The sequence below is a fragment of the Sardina pilchardus genome, chromosome 8 (genome assembly GCF_963854185.1).
Source record: "Sardina pilchardus chromosome 8, fSarPil1.1, whole genome shotgun sequence".
NCBI lineage: Eukaryota > Metazoa > Chordata > Actinopteri > Clupeiformes > Clupeidae > Sardina > Sardina pilchardus.
Window position 1 is genome coordinate 17002199 of NC_085001.1, and position 15000 is coordinate 17017198.

Consider the following 15000-nt stretch of genomic DNA (forward strand, 5'->3'; position numbering starts at 1 on the left):
GACCTCCTCCATCCCAGAGTTAATTTCTCCCAGGATCGCTAACTCCTGGATTTGTTTTCAGTGCAGCAGCAATAGCGATGCTGGTGATAACATCAGAGCTTTGTTCAGTAGCCGTTCTGCACATCACTCATTTGCTCTTATGCAGGGATGTAGTGGAGGCTATAAGCGCAAGTAATGGTTACCTCTGAAAATTTCAGATATAGTTTATAGTAATGTATATCATACATTACTATAAAGAAATAGTACATGTATATCATATGTACACTCAGCAACCATTTCATACCACTGGTATGGTTATAAACATTGGATAATAACCTCCACCATCGTCAGACATGTTCTGAATACAAAACCTGATACCGCATGGTGTAGTCCACCTTACCGAGATCACAGAATTCATAGTTTACCCACCTCTTATTTCACCACTACATCCCTGTTCTTGTGGTGTCGAGTGCTCCTCAGTGAGATGGAGCGAGAGGATGAGTTGAATGTTCTGGGGGCATGTCTGTAGTAGAGGGACTCTGAGTCAGTCTGGAGTAGACATGAGAGCTCAGGTCCAGTCATTGCTGGTTGGTAGTAATGCTGTTTTTTTCTCTCTGTTTGGATTATCAGTTTATCATCCAAAAAGCACCTCAAATATACAGCCTTGAGTCTGGGAAACGCTCCTCTTCAATCATTTGGTAATGCCGGTTGATATAGTCACCCACCGTTCAAGGATTTCAATGTGTTTGTTTTGTTTTGGTCTGCAGTGCGTGATTGGGGATGGGTTGCTGGTTACTGTAATACTAATTGATTACTAATTGATTGATTGATGTATGGTATAAGCTATGGTGAGATTTGTAGTGTACAGCCAGGTCATTCTAGTAGAGGGCTGTTTCAGACCAGTGTCTCACTGCGTAGGCTGATTCCATGTGGTTATTTCTGTAACATGGAGTGACATCTTTTCCATTTTGTTTTCATTTTCAACTCAGTTTAGGAACAGACATGATGTCCCCCCCCACACCCAAACTTCATATCTAATACATCAGACTTGCCCTTCTTCTCTCTCTCTCTCTCTCTCTCTGAACTATTTAGGCACTCGGCAGTCTTGGGTGGCTCCGCAGGCATGCGGTTTGCTGATCTACTTTTCCAGGGGATCTTGAAAAAGTCACGTCGTGCTCTAGGTGCTGTTCCTCTGTCTGTTCCGCAGACGGGAGCGGTTCGGTCAGGCGGTTCTGTCAGGCGGTTCTGTCAGGTGCTGGCAGACCGGCGTCTGCTCCGATTTTTTCGCCGCTGGAGGAAGGAGTGCAGAAACTAGGCCAAAAATCCCTACCAGGCCCATGCGCTATATGGGCCACATTCCTGCTAAATGAAATCCAGAGATCATGTATGGGTGTATATTTCTGTGTGAGTGAGTGTGCACGTATTTGTGTGCGTGTATGTGTGTGTGTGTGTGTGTGTGTGTGTGTGTGTGTGTGAGAGAGAGAGAGAGAGAGAGAGAGAGAGAGAGAGAGAGAGAGAGATAGGGATTGTATTTATTTGTGCATTAGCATCACGCAATACATGCTTGTGGCTTTGCCTGAGTGTAGGAACTAGGAACACATAGTGTTTTTTTCTGTATTATGTAATATCAGTATGTCAGTGTTGCAGTGTGTTAAAAAATGTAAGAATGAAAATGCATAAATGTTTGTAGCTAAGTGCTATTGAAGTGTTTGTCTGTGTACGTGAGCATACATCCGTGCGCGTGTGTGTGTGTGTGTGTGCGTGTGTGTGTGTACCCATCTGGTGCTGATCACAGACCTGAGGCTGTCGGTGATTGACTGGGGGCGCGAGTGCGAGGGGGCCTCGTGTGTGGCCGGTGTCAGCTTACACACGGCTACAGAGCTGGCCCCAGACAATCTGTGAAAACACGCACACACACACACACACACACACACACACACACACACACCGGCAGAGAAGCACACAGTCAGAGATGAAATGCCTTCAGTTCACCCACGTAATTGGGGCCTCTCTGGTGAATTACACCCAATCCTCAGAATGTAAAGAATTTGGGTGGAGGCCTTTCAGTTCAACCTCAGCATGAAAAAATAGATAAATAAATAAATAAGTGAAAATAAAACATCAAATGAAAGCTCATTGAAACGGCAGACAGTCACAGTACAGGCAGCAATCTGTGATTTGATGCAAAAGAACACGTTCGAAAACAGCCTTTGATGTGGTCCTTGGAAGCACAACTTTTATTTCTAGGAATATTTCTCAGACACTCACATTTCCAAGCCTTTAGACTCGGTTCTAGCACATTCCGCAGCCTTGCTCTGAGGTCCGAATCCGTAGTCCGTCACCCCTGTGCGCTTCGGCCTCCCTCGCCGCAGTCCCATGATGCTACACACATCCCATGATGCAACATGTGATTCCGATTGGGTGGTATGAATGGGGCAGTGGGCTGGAGCGGAGCAGGGCGCCGTGTGATCGCCAGACCGTACTGACCCGATTCTGCTCCGCCAATGTAAACAATTATCTGCCCCGCTTATGCAACACAACATGCAGCAGGGCTGCTCAGAAGGACAAGGTCAAGGAATGCCCCCCCCCCCTTATTTTCTCTTTTTTTGTTCTTTCTTTTTTTCTGTCTTCTCTGTACCCTCAGGAAAGATGAAAGAGAGAGAGCGAGAGAGAGAGGGAGACTGTTTTCCCACAGTTTCTCGTTCTAGTCCTCATTTAGAAATGTTTTCCCTTTTTTCTCCTTTTTTCCGTAGTACAGTGCTTCAGACTAATAAGCTGTTGAAGGCAGTTCAGTTTGCCGTTTTTACGAGCGCCGCGGAGTGCTCTTACGTAAGGCCGATGTATGGATCTGGGCCGCTGGCTTCGCCCAAGCGGAAGCGATGTGCTGAGCTGTCCATCTCCTATCCCTGCTTTAAATCTGCATGAGTTGGTGTTTATCGCAGAGATTACGTAATCGGCATCTGCGACAGTAGTATACGGAGGGCTTAATCTGTCACTCGTAAGACCACAGACCTTTGGAAGGTCGCGTAAGGCTTGAGAAACGTCACTCTGCTCTTTGCTGTATGTGTACTTGTTGCTCGAGAATGTCTTTAAAGGAAGATGAAGTGATTTTCTAAGTGGAAGTCTGATTCTCTATGTTATTTTTTTTGCCTGGTCTTATTTATGTTCCAAGTGATAATTGTGGCCCATGTTACATTGTCCAGACTGTAGACTCACTCTGGTCTTGCTGTCTCCACCAATGACGTTCCACCGGAGTCGTGTCAATTCAAACACTGTAACTGCATTTTGTGCTATACCACCGAGTTGAATTGAACTGAAGTGAATAGAGTTGAATTGAATTGAAAACAAGCTGAAGTGATCACTGAGGTGACTTGTACTGTATGTCGCGAGACAGCAGCTCCAGTTCACCTTGTTGTTTCTCTTCCTCTGTTTTTTCCTTGTTATGGTGACATAACCGCCCTCTGCCTGCTGCCGCTTACCTTCTCCCTCGCCTTCACACACTGACCCAATTTTCTCTCCTGCAATTACACAACAAACACTTGTGTGTACGGGTGTTTGTATGTGTGTCAGATTGTGTGTGTGTGTGTGAGTGTGTGTGTGAGAGTGTGTGTGTGAGTGTGTGTGTGTGTGAGTTGTTTGTGTTGTGTGTGTGTGTCGTGTGTGTGTGTGTGTGTGTGTGTGTGAGCGTGAGCGTCTACGCCTGTGTGTGTGTGTGTACATGTATGTGCATGTGTGTGCGCGTGTGCGAGTGCGTGTGCGTATGTGTGTGTTTGTGTGTGCTGGATAGAGATGGAGGTTGGTGTGTGTGTGTGTATGTGTGTGTGTGTGTGAGTGTGTGTCGGGGGGGGGGCTGGGGGGGGTAAATCATCAGTGAGCAGGCGGTGGTCGTGTCCTCGTGTCAAACTGGGTCGTGTTCACACATGCACGCGTTCCGAGGCTGGTGTCATCTCTCCCAGTGGCAGGATTCATTAATGTTTCAACAGAGCCACCCAAGACTGCAGGGTGCCGGAATGGTTCAGTGTGACAGGGCGGGGGATTTTGGCCAGCAACTCAAAGCAGGCTAGAATGACATGCAGAAGGAGATAAGTGAAGCTCGCTGAAGCTCAAAGGCTCCTTTGGAAAAAAAAAAAAAAAAAAACGACTGCATGTGAAGGCATGTACGGTCTGGAAAAGCAAATGCTTTTGGCAAAAAGGTTTAATGTACAATGTCCACATTCAGTGCAGTTCAGTCAAGGGCAGAGTCTTACCATCTGCACTACTGAACTCTTTCGCCCCATTACACTAATATTACAGGCAGACTTAAAGTAGTGTTGCTGTGTGTGTGTGTGTGTGTGTGTGTGTGTGTGTGTGTGTGTGTGTGTGTGTGTGTGTGTGTGTGTGTGTGTGTGTGTGTGTGTGTGTGTGTGTGTGTCTGTGTGTGTGTGTGTGTGTGTGTGTATGTGTGTGTGGGGGAGTGGGTGTATGAATGTGTGTGTGTGTGTGTGTGTGTGTGTGTGTGTGTGTGTGTGTGTGTGTGAGAGAGAGAGGGGTGTGGGGAGTAGCTGGCAGAGTGTGTGTGTGCATGTTTGTGTGTCTTCAGATGTAGGGAGAGAAAACTCTTGTCTGTTCATTGGTCTCTGTCAAATCCATTTGGTGGGTAGAGGGTATTTTAGGGTGATGGAGAAAGAGAGAGACAGACAGAGAGAGAGATAGAGAGAGAGAGAGAGAGAGAGAGAGAGAGAGAGAGAGAGTAGGAGCAACTTTGAGACATTTATAAACATCATGAACTGTGTCATCCTTTTCAAACGATTTAGAGGTTGTGTGTCTGTGATGGTTTACTTGCAGTGGGAAAATCACCCAAAATCAGCAACAGACTCAAACATTCCACATGCCTCTACCTCAGACATAGACACAGACGCATGATCAGTGCGTGAGGGTGTGTGTGTGCGGGTGTGTGTGCCTGTGCATGTTGTTCACTGGAACAGACTGTATCACATGACTGGCTATGTGAGCGTCAACACACATGAGTATGATGCGTATGGCAGTCACCACCCTTGGGAGAGGTTTGGATTTTGGCCCGGCTTCACTCACTCTGCTCAAATGACAGGTGTGTGTGTTTATGTGTGTGTGTGTGTGTGTGTGTGTGTGTTTGTGTGTATGTGTGTGTGTATGTGTGTGTGTGTGTGTGTGTGTGTGTGTGTGTGTGTGTGTGTGTGTGTTTGTGTGTGTGTATGTGTGTGTGTGTGTGTGTGTGTGTGTGTGTTTGTGTGTGTGTGTGTGTATGACAGAGAGTGTGTGTGTGTGTGTGTGTGTGTGCGTGTGTCATGAATGTGAATGCGGCTTGTTAATGAGGGTACCCACACCGTGAGATCAGACTCCACGGTGAGCTGAGCTACCGTTTCCCCCTCGACTGATCACCCTAATGCTGAGTGATCACTGCTGTTCTACAGAAAGCCTCTGCAGCAACTCCTCAGCTGTGACGCACCAAACACTTATTCAGTTGGAACGGTAGCTGTGTGTGTGTGTTTGTGTGTGTGTAAGTGTAAGGCTCGAAAAAAAGCATCCGACAAGTGCCAAAGGCGAGTATGTTTTTGTATTGCTGGCTGGATTATGGCAGGTACTGCACCACTTTGCCGTGTGGAAAATGGCTGCGATTGCGAGAATAGGCCACTTCATTCTGCCACGTTAAATTGGCTTGCCATATCAACTCCTCTTTGCATTGGTTTTCTGTTATCCCAATACTGACATGGTCAGCATTTATTTTCTGATAGGCTATATGCGGCTACTACTAGAAAATTTAACTTCTCGAGTCTTAGTTATTTGTTAAAATTATTGGCCCTCCGACCATTGTGAAGGTCCGTTCATTTGCAGCAAAACTTGCAAACTTCTGCCGCGTTCTGTATAATAGGCTTATAATCATCTATTTTCAAAATAGCTATGAAAAGTTTAGTTTTGGTCGGTAAAAAACATGTCTGGCCGGTAATTTTGTCATCGACGAGCCACTTTGGCTAGTATGTACTGTATGTATGTGTGTGTGTGTGTGTGTATTCTGCGGGTAAGTATGTGTTTTTCTGTGGTACTTGACTCAAGTCTAGGTGTGTGTTTGTACTGTATAGGTGTGACTACACATGAATTGAACAGTAGCTGAACTGGAATTGCTAGTATGAAGAAAGTGTGCATTGTCACTTGGCACTCACTGGTGGTCTGACACCTTTTAAAGATCTCACACGTCTCACACATTTGACTGAAGGGGTTATTTACATATGAAATGCATTCTATGTTGCACTTCCCCCTCATATGCATGCCATTGACTACATGTTTGTTCCATTTACATTCTCCCTAATGGCCAGATATCAGGTCACACAATGGAAGATGAGGAACTCCAGGTCACTTTGTTGTTGCGGGCACAGTGAAGGTATCTGGCAGATGCTTCTGTCCATGGAGAATTAGACACCATATCTCTGTCTTCAGATGGACATTTACAAGGCAGTCCAGTTTGTTCCGTTTCTTACAGTAGCTGGTCACCATGGGAGCAAAAAAGGGATGTGTCAGATTAAAGCAATGGTCTTCACCTGCATGTTCTAGAATCTTCCTCGGGTCGGTGAGGCAGCAGGTGTGTGTTTGGAGTGTGTGTGTGTGTGTGTGTGTGTGTGTGTGTGTGTGTGTGTGTGTGTGTGTGTGTGTGTGTGTGTGTGTGTGTGTGTGTGTGTGTGTGTGTGTGTGTGTGTGTGTATATGTGTGTACACAAGGCTGTATTTTTATGTGTGCAAACGTGGCCATATTATTTGTGTGTGTGTGTGTGTGTGTGTGTGTGTGTTTGTGTCCACGAGGCTGTATTTGTGTGTGCGCACATGAGGCTGTATTATTTGTGTGTGTGTGTGTGTGTGTGTGTGTGTGTGTGTGTTTCTGGGGCCTGACCTTAGGTAGGTCAGCTCAGTGATCCAGGCTTAGAGAGTGTTGAGTGTGCCAGCAGGGCAGCATGAATCTGCAAGGGTGTCAACACACACACACACACACACACACACACACACACACACACACACACACACACACACACACACACACAAACACATTACCAACCACTCAAATACATAAAAAACATATACATGCACCACGCACACCTACAGTATGTATTATGCACAGTGCTGTGCTGTTCAGGGGTCAAAGCCTATCTGATGCCGATCTCTCTCTCTCTCTCTCTCTCTCTCTCTCTCTCTCTCTCTCTCTCTCTCTCTCTCTGTCTCACTCTCTCTCTCATCATCCTAACACACACACACACACACACACACACACACACACACAGAAAATGAATAAAGCCAAATAAAAAAAAAAAAATGTAAAATTGGACATCTAATATCATTATCTTCTCAGAGTTTAAATGTGGCGATGGTGTTAGGTTACTTAAAGTTGGCTTTTCTTCAGGAAAACGTGCTACTTTTTTTCTCTAAATCTCGATACTTAGAAAGAAAACTCTGTCTCTATCTCTAACCTACAGCAAATCTCGCATGTTCGAATTACAGACATTTCAGAGTCGGTCAGCATTACGCTCATCAGTGGAGAAGGGTGGAGGAGGGTGGAGGAGGAGGGGGTGAATCCTGCGCTGCGCTCTGATTGGCTGTGTGCTGCCGGGTGGTAGTAGCGTTAAGAGTACTGCCTTTGCTGAGGCACGGCACTCGCACTTGCAGTTGCGCGCCGAGAGTACGTTTCTACTGAGGCGTGCGGTTGGATGTTCCTCTGAAGCATCGGCTTTGGATGTTTCAGTGTGTCGAAGCGGATCGTGATTCGAAGATGCAGACGGAGTCTCTGCTGCTGTCAGTCATATAGTGAATTGAAGGACAATATTGTCACTGGCTCGGATTTTGTTTCTGGAATTTATTTCAAAGGCTTAGTTACATCTCTGTACATTTCTTGAGTCTCACTTGTGGATTTAACATCACCCCCAACTACAGGTGTCTAATTTGAGGTAATTTACTTTTCTATGTGTTTTTTTTTCAGTGGTCGTTGTATTCTAGTTCAGCATTTAGCTAATGAGACTATTGATAATTGTCGTTATTGCAAACAACAACAACTGATACTGCCCATTGTCATTTTGCACAGATTTAAGAAAACATTTTATTATTTATGCTGAACTTGATTATCCTTATTCTGTTTTTGTGTAGCCTACAGTAGCGTAATACATGATTAGTAGATTGAAAAGCACTGACATTTGTTTCTTTAATCGTTACTTATGGGTGGTATTTGCATTTCTTACATAAATGCAGTTTAGGCTTATGGTTGGAATACCGCTAGCGTCATTTAGCTGTTAATTACCCCTATATGCTTAATTTTCAGCTGTTCTTTTAAACAGCTGAATGAACCTGTCTCGCTGACTCCTGAAAACATGTTGGTCTGTGAGCGAGTTGATATGCAGCTTCTCGGCGTTTCTGTTGTTTGTCGTAATTAATGCAGCGGGTGTCCTGTCTGTGCAGGGTTGTGCATAGTGTCTTACAATTAGTGCCACTCTGCGGCTATTTTTACACTGTATTTTTCCGAGGGTTAAGTGGATTCACTCTCTCTCTCTCCCTCTCCGAAGGCATCTAGTGATTACAGTGGCTAATCCTTATTTCTGGAAAAGAGAGACTGGCCGACTCACCTATTGAACAAACTCGCCCAGCTCGATTTGGTACGACTGATATGCGCTGTGTTTAGGGTAATGTTTATGCTTCGGCTGCGACTGTAAATGTTAGAAAGACTTATCTGTGTTTGGCATGTTGTTCTTCGGGGACTTTGCCCAGGGTAAAGATTAAGTATCGTGCCTCAAGACACGCAGGGAGGATCTCAATGGGAGGTTTATCCGGCTCAGTCTGACCACGGACTCCCCGCGGCGAGACCCTCACCTAGTCCTTTACGCACCCTACGTGCTCGCATTCCGATGCGACCAGGCCAGCTGTCTGTAGTGTGGTCTCAAGAAGAATTTTGAGATTGGACTGGCGGCGTTCTGTCAGACTCATTTGTGAGATTATCGATGAGATGGTGTTGTTGTTGTTGTCTTTGCGCTTTGGTCCCAGCACAAGTGATATCGCAGCCTGCTAACAGCAGGGGGTCTCCTCGTCGCCTCTACTTTAGGGAATGAGAGGAACTTGCTCAAGTTAGTTCTGAGTAAATATCTTGAGGGGGGTTGTTGTTAGTTTAGTGGCCTTCCCTCAAAACACTGAACTGCGGCAGGTCACTGACGTTAGATGTGTGGGAATTGGTCCTGTCCCTGTCATCACTTTTATAGCACCCCCCCTTCTTCTTTATTCTCTGTCTCCCCTACTCCCATAAAGTCATTAGTACCTCATCATTGGGTTGGGAGTCTTCCTGGGCTCGCCCTAATACTGGGTTACCTGCCCAACCCGACATGAGAGGCGGGTGCGGGAACGTGCGGGAAGGGAAAAGGGAAGCGAAATGCCTTGTTCTCTCCCAGTCTTGGGTCAGACTGGAGGTCAGGTGGGCTCCGGTATCTGCCTGGCTTAAGCCCTAAGGCCTGAGGGGGGAAACTGGCCCACTGCTGCTGACAGTTGGTCACTGAGTCACAGCAGTCCACTGGTGAGCTGGTGCAGTGGGAGCAGTTGTTAGGTGGGTCACTGTCGTGTGAGGATGACTTGGAGTGCTATACATACACACATACGCAAGAGACATCCACCCAACCACCTACACATTCAGACACACAATAGGCAGCCGTGGCCTACTGGTTAGGGCTTCGAGCTTCGATCCTCGACCAGTCCACAGCTGAAGTGCCCTTGAGCAAGGCACCTAACCCCTCACTGCCAACACACCAACACACACACACACACACACACACACACACACACACACACACCCACTGTGAGAACCAAAACAGTTGTGCCCGTCATGGATTAGGTGGAGCAGGCCACTGGGTTTAGCGATGACTTAAGCATCTGCCTCCCACCCTGGCAGGCAGTGCGTTGCCACGCCAGCGGCCATCCCATAATGATGTTTGTGTGTGTGTCTCTCTCTCTGTGTGCCGGGGGGAGGAAGCCTGGCATTGTTTGCCACCTGCAGCCTGACTGGGAGCACGCTCAGATGTCAGCCTGTGTGTGTGTTTGTGTGTGTGTTGTTGTGTGTGTGTGGTGTTTGGCTCTGACTTGTGTCACGCTGCGGTGGGATTATGGCCTTCTGCAGCTCAGGAGGGGAGAAAGAGGTCCGCTTGGCGTGGGTTGGGAGAGGAGGTGGTGTGTGTGGGTGTGTGTGTATGAATATGTGTGCCTCTGTGTGTGTATATGATGAGGGGGGGGGGGGGGGGGGTTGCTGTCCCCCAGGGACTAGTTGGCACCATGCCTGCACTGTTTGTCAGATCAGCAACAGAATAAAGCTCACACAGCTGAGTGTTTAGCTCACACAGACTTTGGCCATGCGATGGTTTTGACATTAGGAGCAAAGCTGTACACTCCAGAGTGCTGTCTAGAGGACCACTGTGTACAGTCATTCTGACCGAGCATTCCAGTACTGAGAGGAGCAGGAGGTCAGTTTGTGGTAGCGCTAAGTGTCTATATATCACCGTGGCAGTAATTGTGTAAATGTGCTTTCTTTGGCAAATGCGAACTGCTGCCATGGTTGGCTGGTTGCCACCAGAAGAACCCTGTAATGGAGGCTGTGGAGACTCTACCTGTTGGCACCTTTAGAGAGCCGGATGAGGAGAGCGGGCAGAGGGGATTTTTGCCAGGCTGGCGTGGGCTGTGAGTTCTGTATGCGCCGCAGAGGCGGCAGCCATGTGTTGATCGGTGATGGGCGAGAGCAGGGCGGAGAGGAGGAGAGAGACGAGCTTAGCGTGTGAAACACTCCCTCTCTGGCGTGTCTGGGGTGCGCTGTAGGAAATGAATAGTGCAGCTTTTGGGAGTCCCCTGTAAAGCCAGGGTGTGGAGCTGAGTTGAGTGCTTTTAATACGGGGGGCTGCGGACTTGCCTCGAGGGCTGGTCCTAGACACAAAGCATGAGACTACAGTGTGTGTGTGTGCACGCACGTGTGTGTGTGTGTGTGTGTGTGTAACAGGACCTGTGTGATGGTAGTGAGAGCCTCCACTCTTGACATTGATTATTCCTGCTGCCTGTGTGTATGTGTGTGTGTGTGTGTGTGTGCACGCACGCTATTGACGAGCTGAATTGGAGAAACACATGGAGCAACAGATGCTAGGGTGCAGCCCTGACTTCTCGGCCTGGTCCTTTCTCATGTTAATAACCTTTCTGATGGAGAGAGGGAGAGTGTGAGAGAGAGGGAGAGAGAGAGAGAGAGAGAGAGAGAAAGAGAGAGAGAGGAGGAGGATAAAGGGGGGGGGGGGGGGGTAGTGGCTCAGGGATCCTGGCAACGTCCCCGCCCCCCCCCCCCCTCCCTCCCCTGCCCAGAAGCAGTCCAACTCTGGCACTGGTCTGCTGAAATTTGAATTTGGGAAGAATAGGCAGGCGGCCATTGTGCTGTGTGGGTGGGTGTGTGTAGTGGGTGTTTGAAAGCTGAATAGGCTAGTGGCAACTGGTGTGTATGTGTGTGTGTGTGTGTGTGTGTGTGTGTGCTTGCATGAATACGTCTGCATATGTATGTATGTAAGTGTGTATGTGCAACTATTTTTGAACGTATGTGTTCTCTGTGTTGTGTGTGTGTGTGTGTGTGTCTGCATGCCTGCATTTGCCTAGGTCTTTATGTTGTGTGCACATGCCGGCTGAGGCCAGTTGGCAGCTTTGAGGTGGTGCCTGTTCATGTGTGCATGCGTGTGTGTATATGTGTGTGAGTGTGTGTCTCCCTGTGTGTGTGTGTGTGTGTGTGTGTGATGCATATCAGTGATCTAAGTGCTGCCTGTGAATAGGCAGGCGGCCATTGGGGAGTCTCTTTGTTGTGGGGTTCCCTTTGCCCCGTGCCGGGGCTCCTGAATGCCCGCATTGTGCTTCCGTGTGACCCATCAGAGCAGCCTCATCTCCATATCTCTCTCTCTCCTTCTCTCTCTCTCTCTCTCTCTCCTTCTCTCTCTCTCTCTCTCTCTCTCTCTCTCTCTCTTTCTCCCTCTCTCTCTCTCTCCCTCTCTCTCTCTCTCACCACAGTCTAGAGACTGAGACTGATGAGTGAGCAACATGATCACCATGGCAATATACTTCACACACACACGCACATGCACAGGCACATGTGCGCACACACACAAACACACACATCATGTCCTTGGGGTAGTACTGACACTTATAAGACCATCTTGAAGTGGACAGCACGTTGCCTTCTCCTCGTGTTCGAAGTGAAAGAATCTCATAGAGAAGAATCACACACACACACACACACACACACACACACACACACACACACACACACACACACACTTAAACAGAGAGAGAGAGAGAAGAAAGGCTCTTTTCAAACATTTCCCAAAGCGCATCCTCCTTGCCCTCCGTCTCCCCTGCCCACCCATGCCACTATACCCCTGCTGGGCATCATCTGTGCCACATATCTGGGCACGCTACAGCACACACTCCACGTGAGCCAGCCGGACGAAGGGTCGAGGGGGATTACGGGTGCCTTAAGCCCCAGTGCGGGCAGCGCTGGGCGGGCACGGTGGCACGGGATTATGGGCCCGGCGCGCTGGAGCTCCTGCCCGCCCGCCTGTGGCCCACAGACCTGCTGCCACCGCCGACACCGGTCAACAAGGCGGGATTAAAAGAGCAGCAGCATGACAGTGCTCAGAGGGAGAGAGAGAGAGAGAGGCATAGGAAGACATAGAGGAAAAGAAGGATAGAGGAAGAAAAGAAATGCAGAGAGAGAGAGAGAGGTAAAGATGGAGTGAGGGTGATGAAGAGAAAGGGAGAGATAGAGCCAGAGAGAACTGCAGATAGAGGGAGAGATAGATAGCCAGAGACCTGCAGATAGAAGAGAGGTGGATAGAGAGAGAGAGAGAGAGAGAGACCGAGCTGCAGATAGAAGGAAAGTTGGAGAGAGAGAGAGAGAGAGCTGCAGAGAGATTGAGCAGGCTTGTTCAGCTGGACAGTGTCCTGCACATCCCTGTAGATCCCATTCCAAGGCTGAGCATTTTCCCCTCCGCTCTGCTGCGCTGATGTTCTGTGGGAGTGGAGTGATTGAGGGCAGGCCAGGGGGGTGTGGTGCTGCCGGAGGAGGATGTTGTAATGTTCAACCGGCAGATGAGCCGCCTTGCCAACAGGAGCCGGAGTACTGCAGAGCAGCCCGCATACGCCGCATAGCCTGGCCCTTGCCAGAAACAACACGCACACCCACCCACCCACCCACCCACACACACACACACACACACACATACACACACACGGGGGCTTGTCGTCTTGCCAAGATGAGCTGTAAAAATAACAAACGTGCTGAGTGTTTTTCCCTCTTCCTCTCTCCCTCTCTCCTCCCAGGACAAGATGCCTCAGACGCCGCCCTTCACTGGCGTGTTCCCCAACAGCGCCTACAACAAGAACCTCTACCAGACAAAGGAGGAGCACTACGGGGGCCTCTATTACCATGACAACGCGCTCGTCTCGGGGTCGCTGGAGGCCCTCATCCAGCATCTGGTGCCCACGGTGGACTACTACCCCGACGTGAGTTCTGCTCTGCTTCGTCAGTGTTTTGGGGGGGGGGGAGGGGAGAGGGGAGAGGGGATAGGGGAGAGGGGGGGTTTGGCTAATTGCGAGTCACGCAGGTCGATGTGAAGTTATTTGTTTTTCTAAACGCTCTCTTTCTCTTTCTCTGTCTGTCTGTCTTTTCTCTCCCCATCTACTTTTTGGTCCTCTCTGGATCGGCTGTGATCTCTCTCTCTCTCTCTCTCTCTCTCTCTCTCTCTCTCATCTATCCCTTCTCTCCCTCCACAGAGGACGTACATCTTCACGTTCCTGCTGAGTTCGCGGCTCTTCATCCACCCCTGTGAGCTCATGTCCAAGGTCTGCCACCTGTGTGTGGACCACCAGAGACTCTCAGACCCTCAGGCTGACAAGGTATCATCTCCAAGCGCCCCAACAACATACAACACAGCATCCCAACACTACAACACAACACAACACAACAGCCCAATTTTCATGGGTTTCATCCGGTCCCTTTCCACAGGTGTATGAAATCAAGCTTCTTGATTAACAATGCAGACTGCATGGTGCTTGATTAATACACCTGTGGAAAGGGACCTTTTGAAACCCATGAATACAATACAGCGCCCCAACATTGTACCACAGTACCCAGATCAACCCAAAATCACACACCAGCATCTAACCATACCAACAACCCTAAAATCTCAGCTCAGCACAAAGCACAGGACACAACACAAAGGCCCCCAACATCACACTGCAACATCACGATATGCCACAGTCCTCCCACATTCACTGAAGGTAGAGTGCAATCTTATAGCAACACAGGATTGTGTAATCACAGGACCCAGACGCACAGACACTTGTCCAGTTGCTATAGATCCATGGACACGTTTACGTAACTATTCCCTGTGAGTCACAATGCTCAGCCACTGGCTGCCCTGCTGCTGCGAATGTCCTGGAGACAGAGAAGTTCTGTGTTCAATCATGCACACACACAGACACACACACAGGCACACACACACACACACTAGGGGTGTCACGATACCAAAAAATCAATAGTCGGTGCCAATACCAGTAAAATTACACGATTCTCGATGCCAAATTCGATACTATGTTTTAAAAAAAGGATTTTCTAAAATCCCATGTAGCCTACTTAATGAATTTCTCTATTGAAATATTTGCAGAATACTGAAATATAACTTCAATAACATACAGAGCATAACAGAACACAGTATCCAATTGCGAGCATATCACATAGGCTTACAGATAATTAATTAAATCACTTTTCTAATGGATTGTATAAAAACCAACAACTTGCATTGCCTTTTTATCGTGCTTTCATATAATGTGATTTTTTTTACAAGATGTAAAGTCTTTATTTGAAACACACACATATTCTGTAACTATTTATACATTCTCTATACTGACATTTCTGATCAACAGCAAACTTTATGCAGATTATAGCCGACTATTCATATTACAACTCCACCTATTAAATTCA

General features: G+C 48.0%; 1 protein-coding gene across 2 annotated transcripts in view; it reads left to right on the top strand.

The window, feature by feature from the left end:
* rasgef1ba (RasGEF domain family, member 1Ba) overlaps positions 1-15000 on the top strand; it is a 51962-nt gene that overhangs the window by 11680 nt on the left and 25282 nt on the right. The window contains exons 1-3 of one of the 2 annotated variants that reach the window (XM_062543016.1): positions 7649-7921; positions 13338-13520; positions 13791-13913. In XM_062543016.1, coding sequence (XP_062399000.1) covers positions 13344-13520; positions 13791-13913 — 300 coding nt within the window. In that variant the 5' untranslated portion in view covers positions 7649-7921; positions 13338-13343. Of the gene's footprint in view, positions 1-7648; positions 7922-13337; positions 13521-13790; positions 13914-15000 lie in introns of those variants that run through there. The other variant, XM_062543015.1, reaches the window with a different exon arrangement.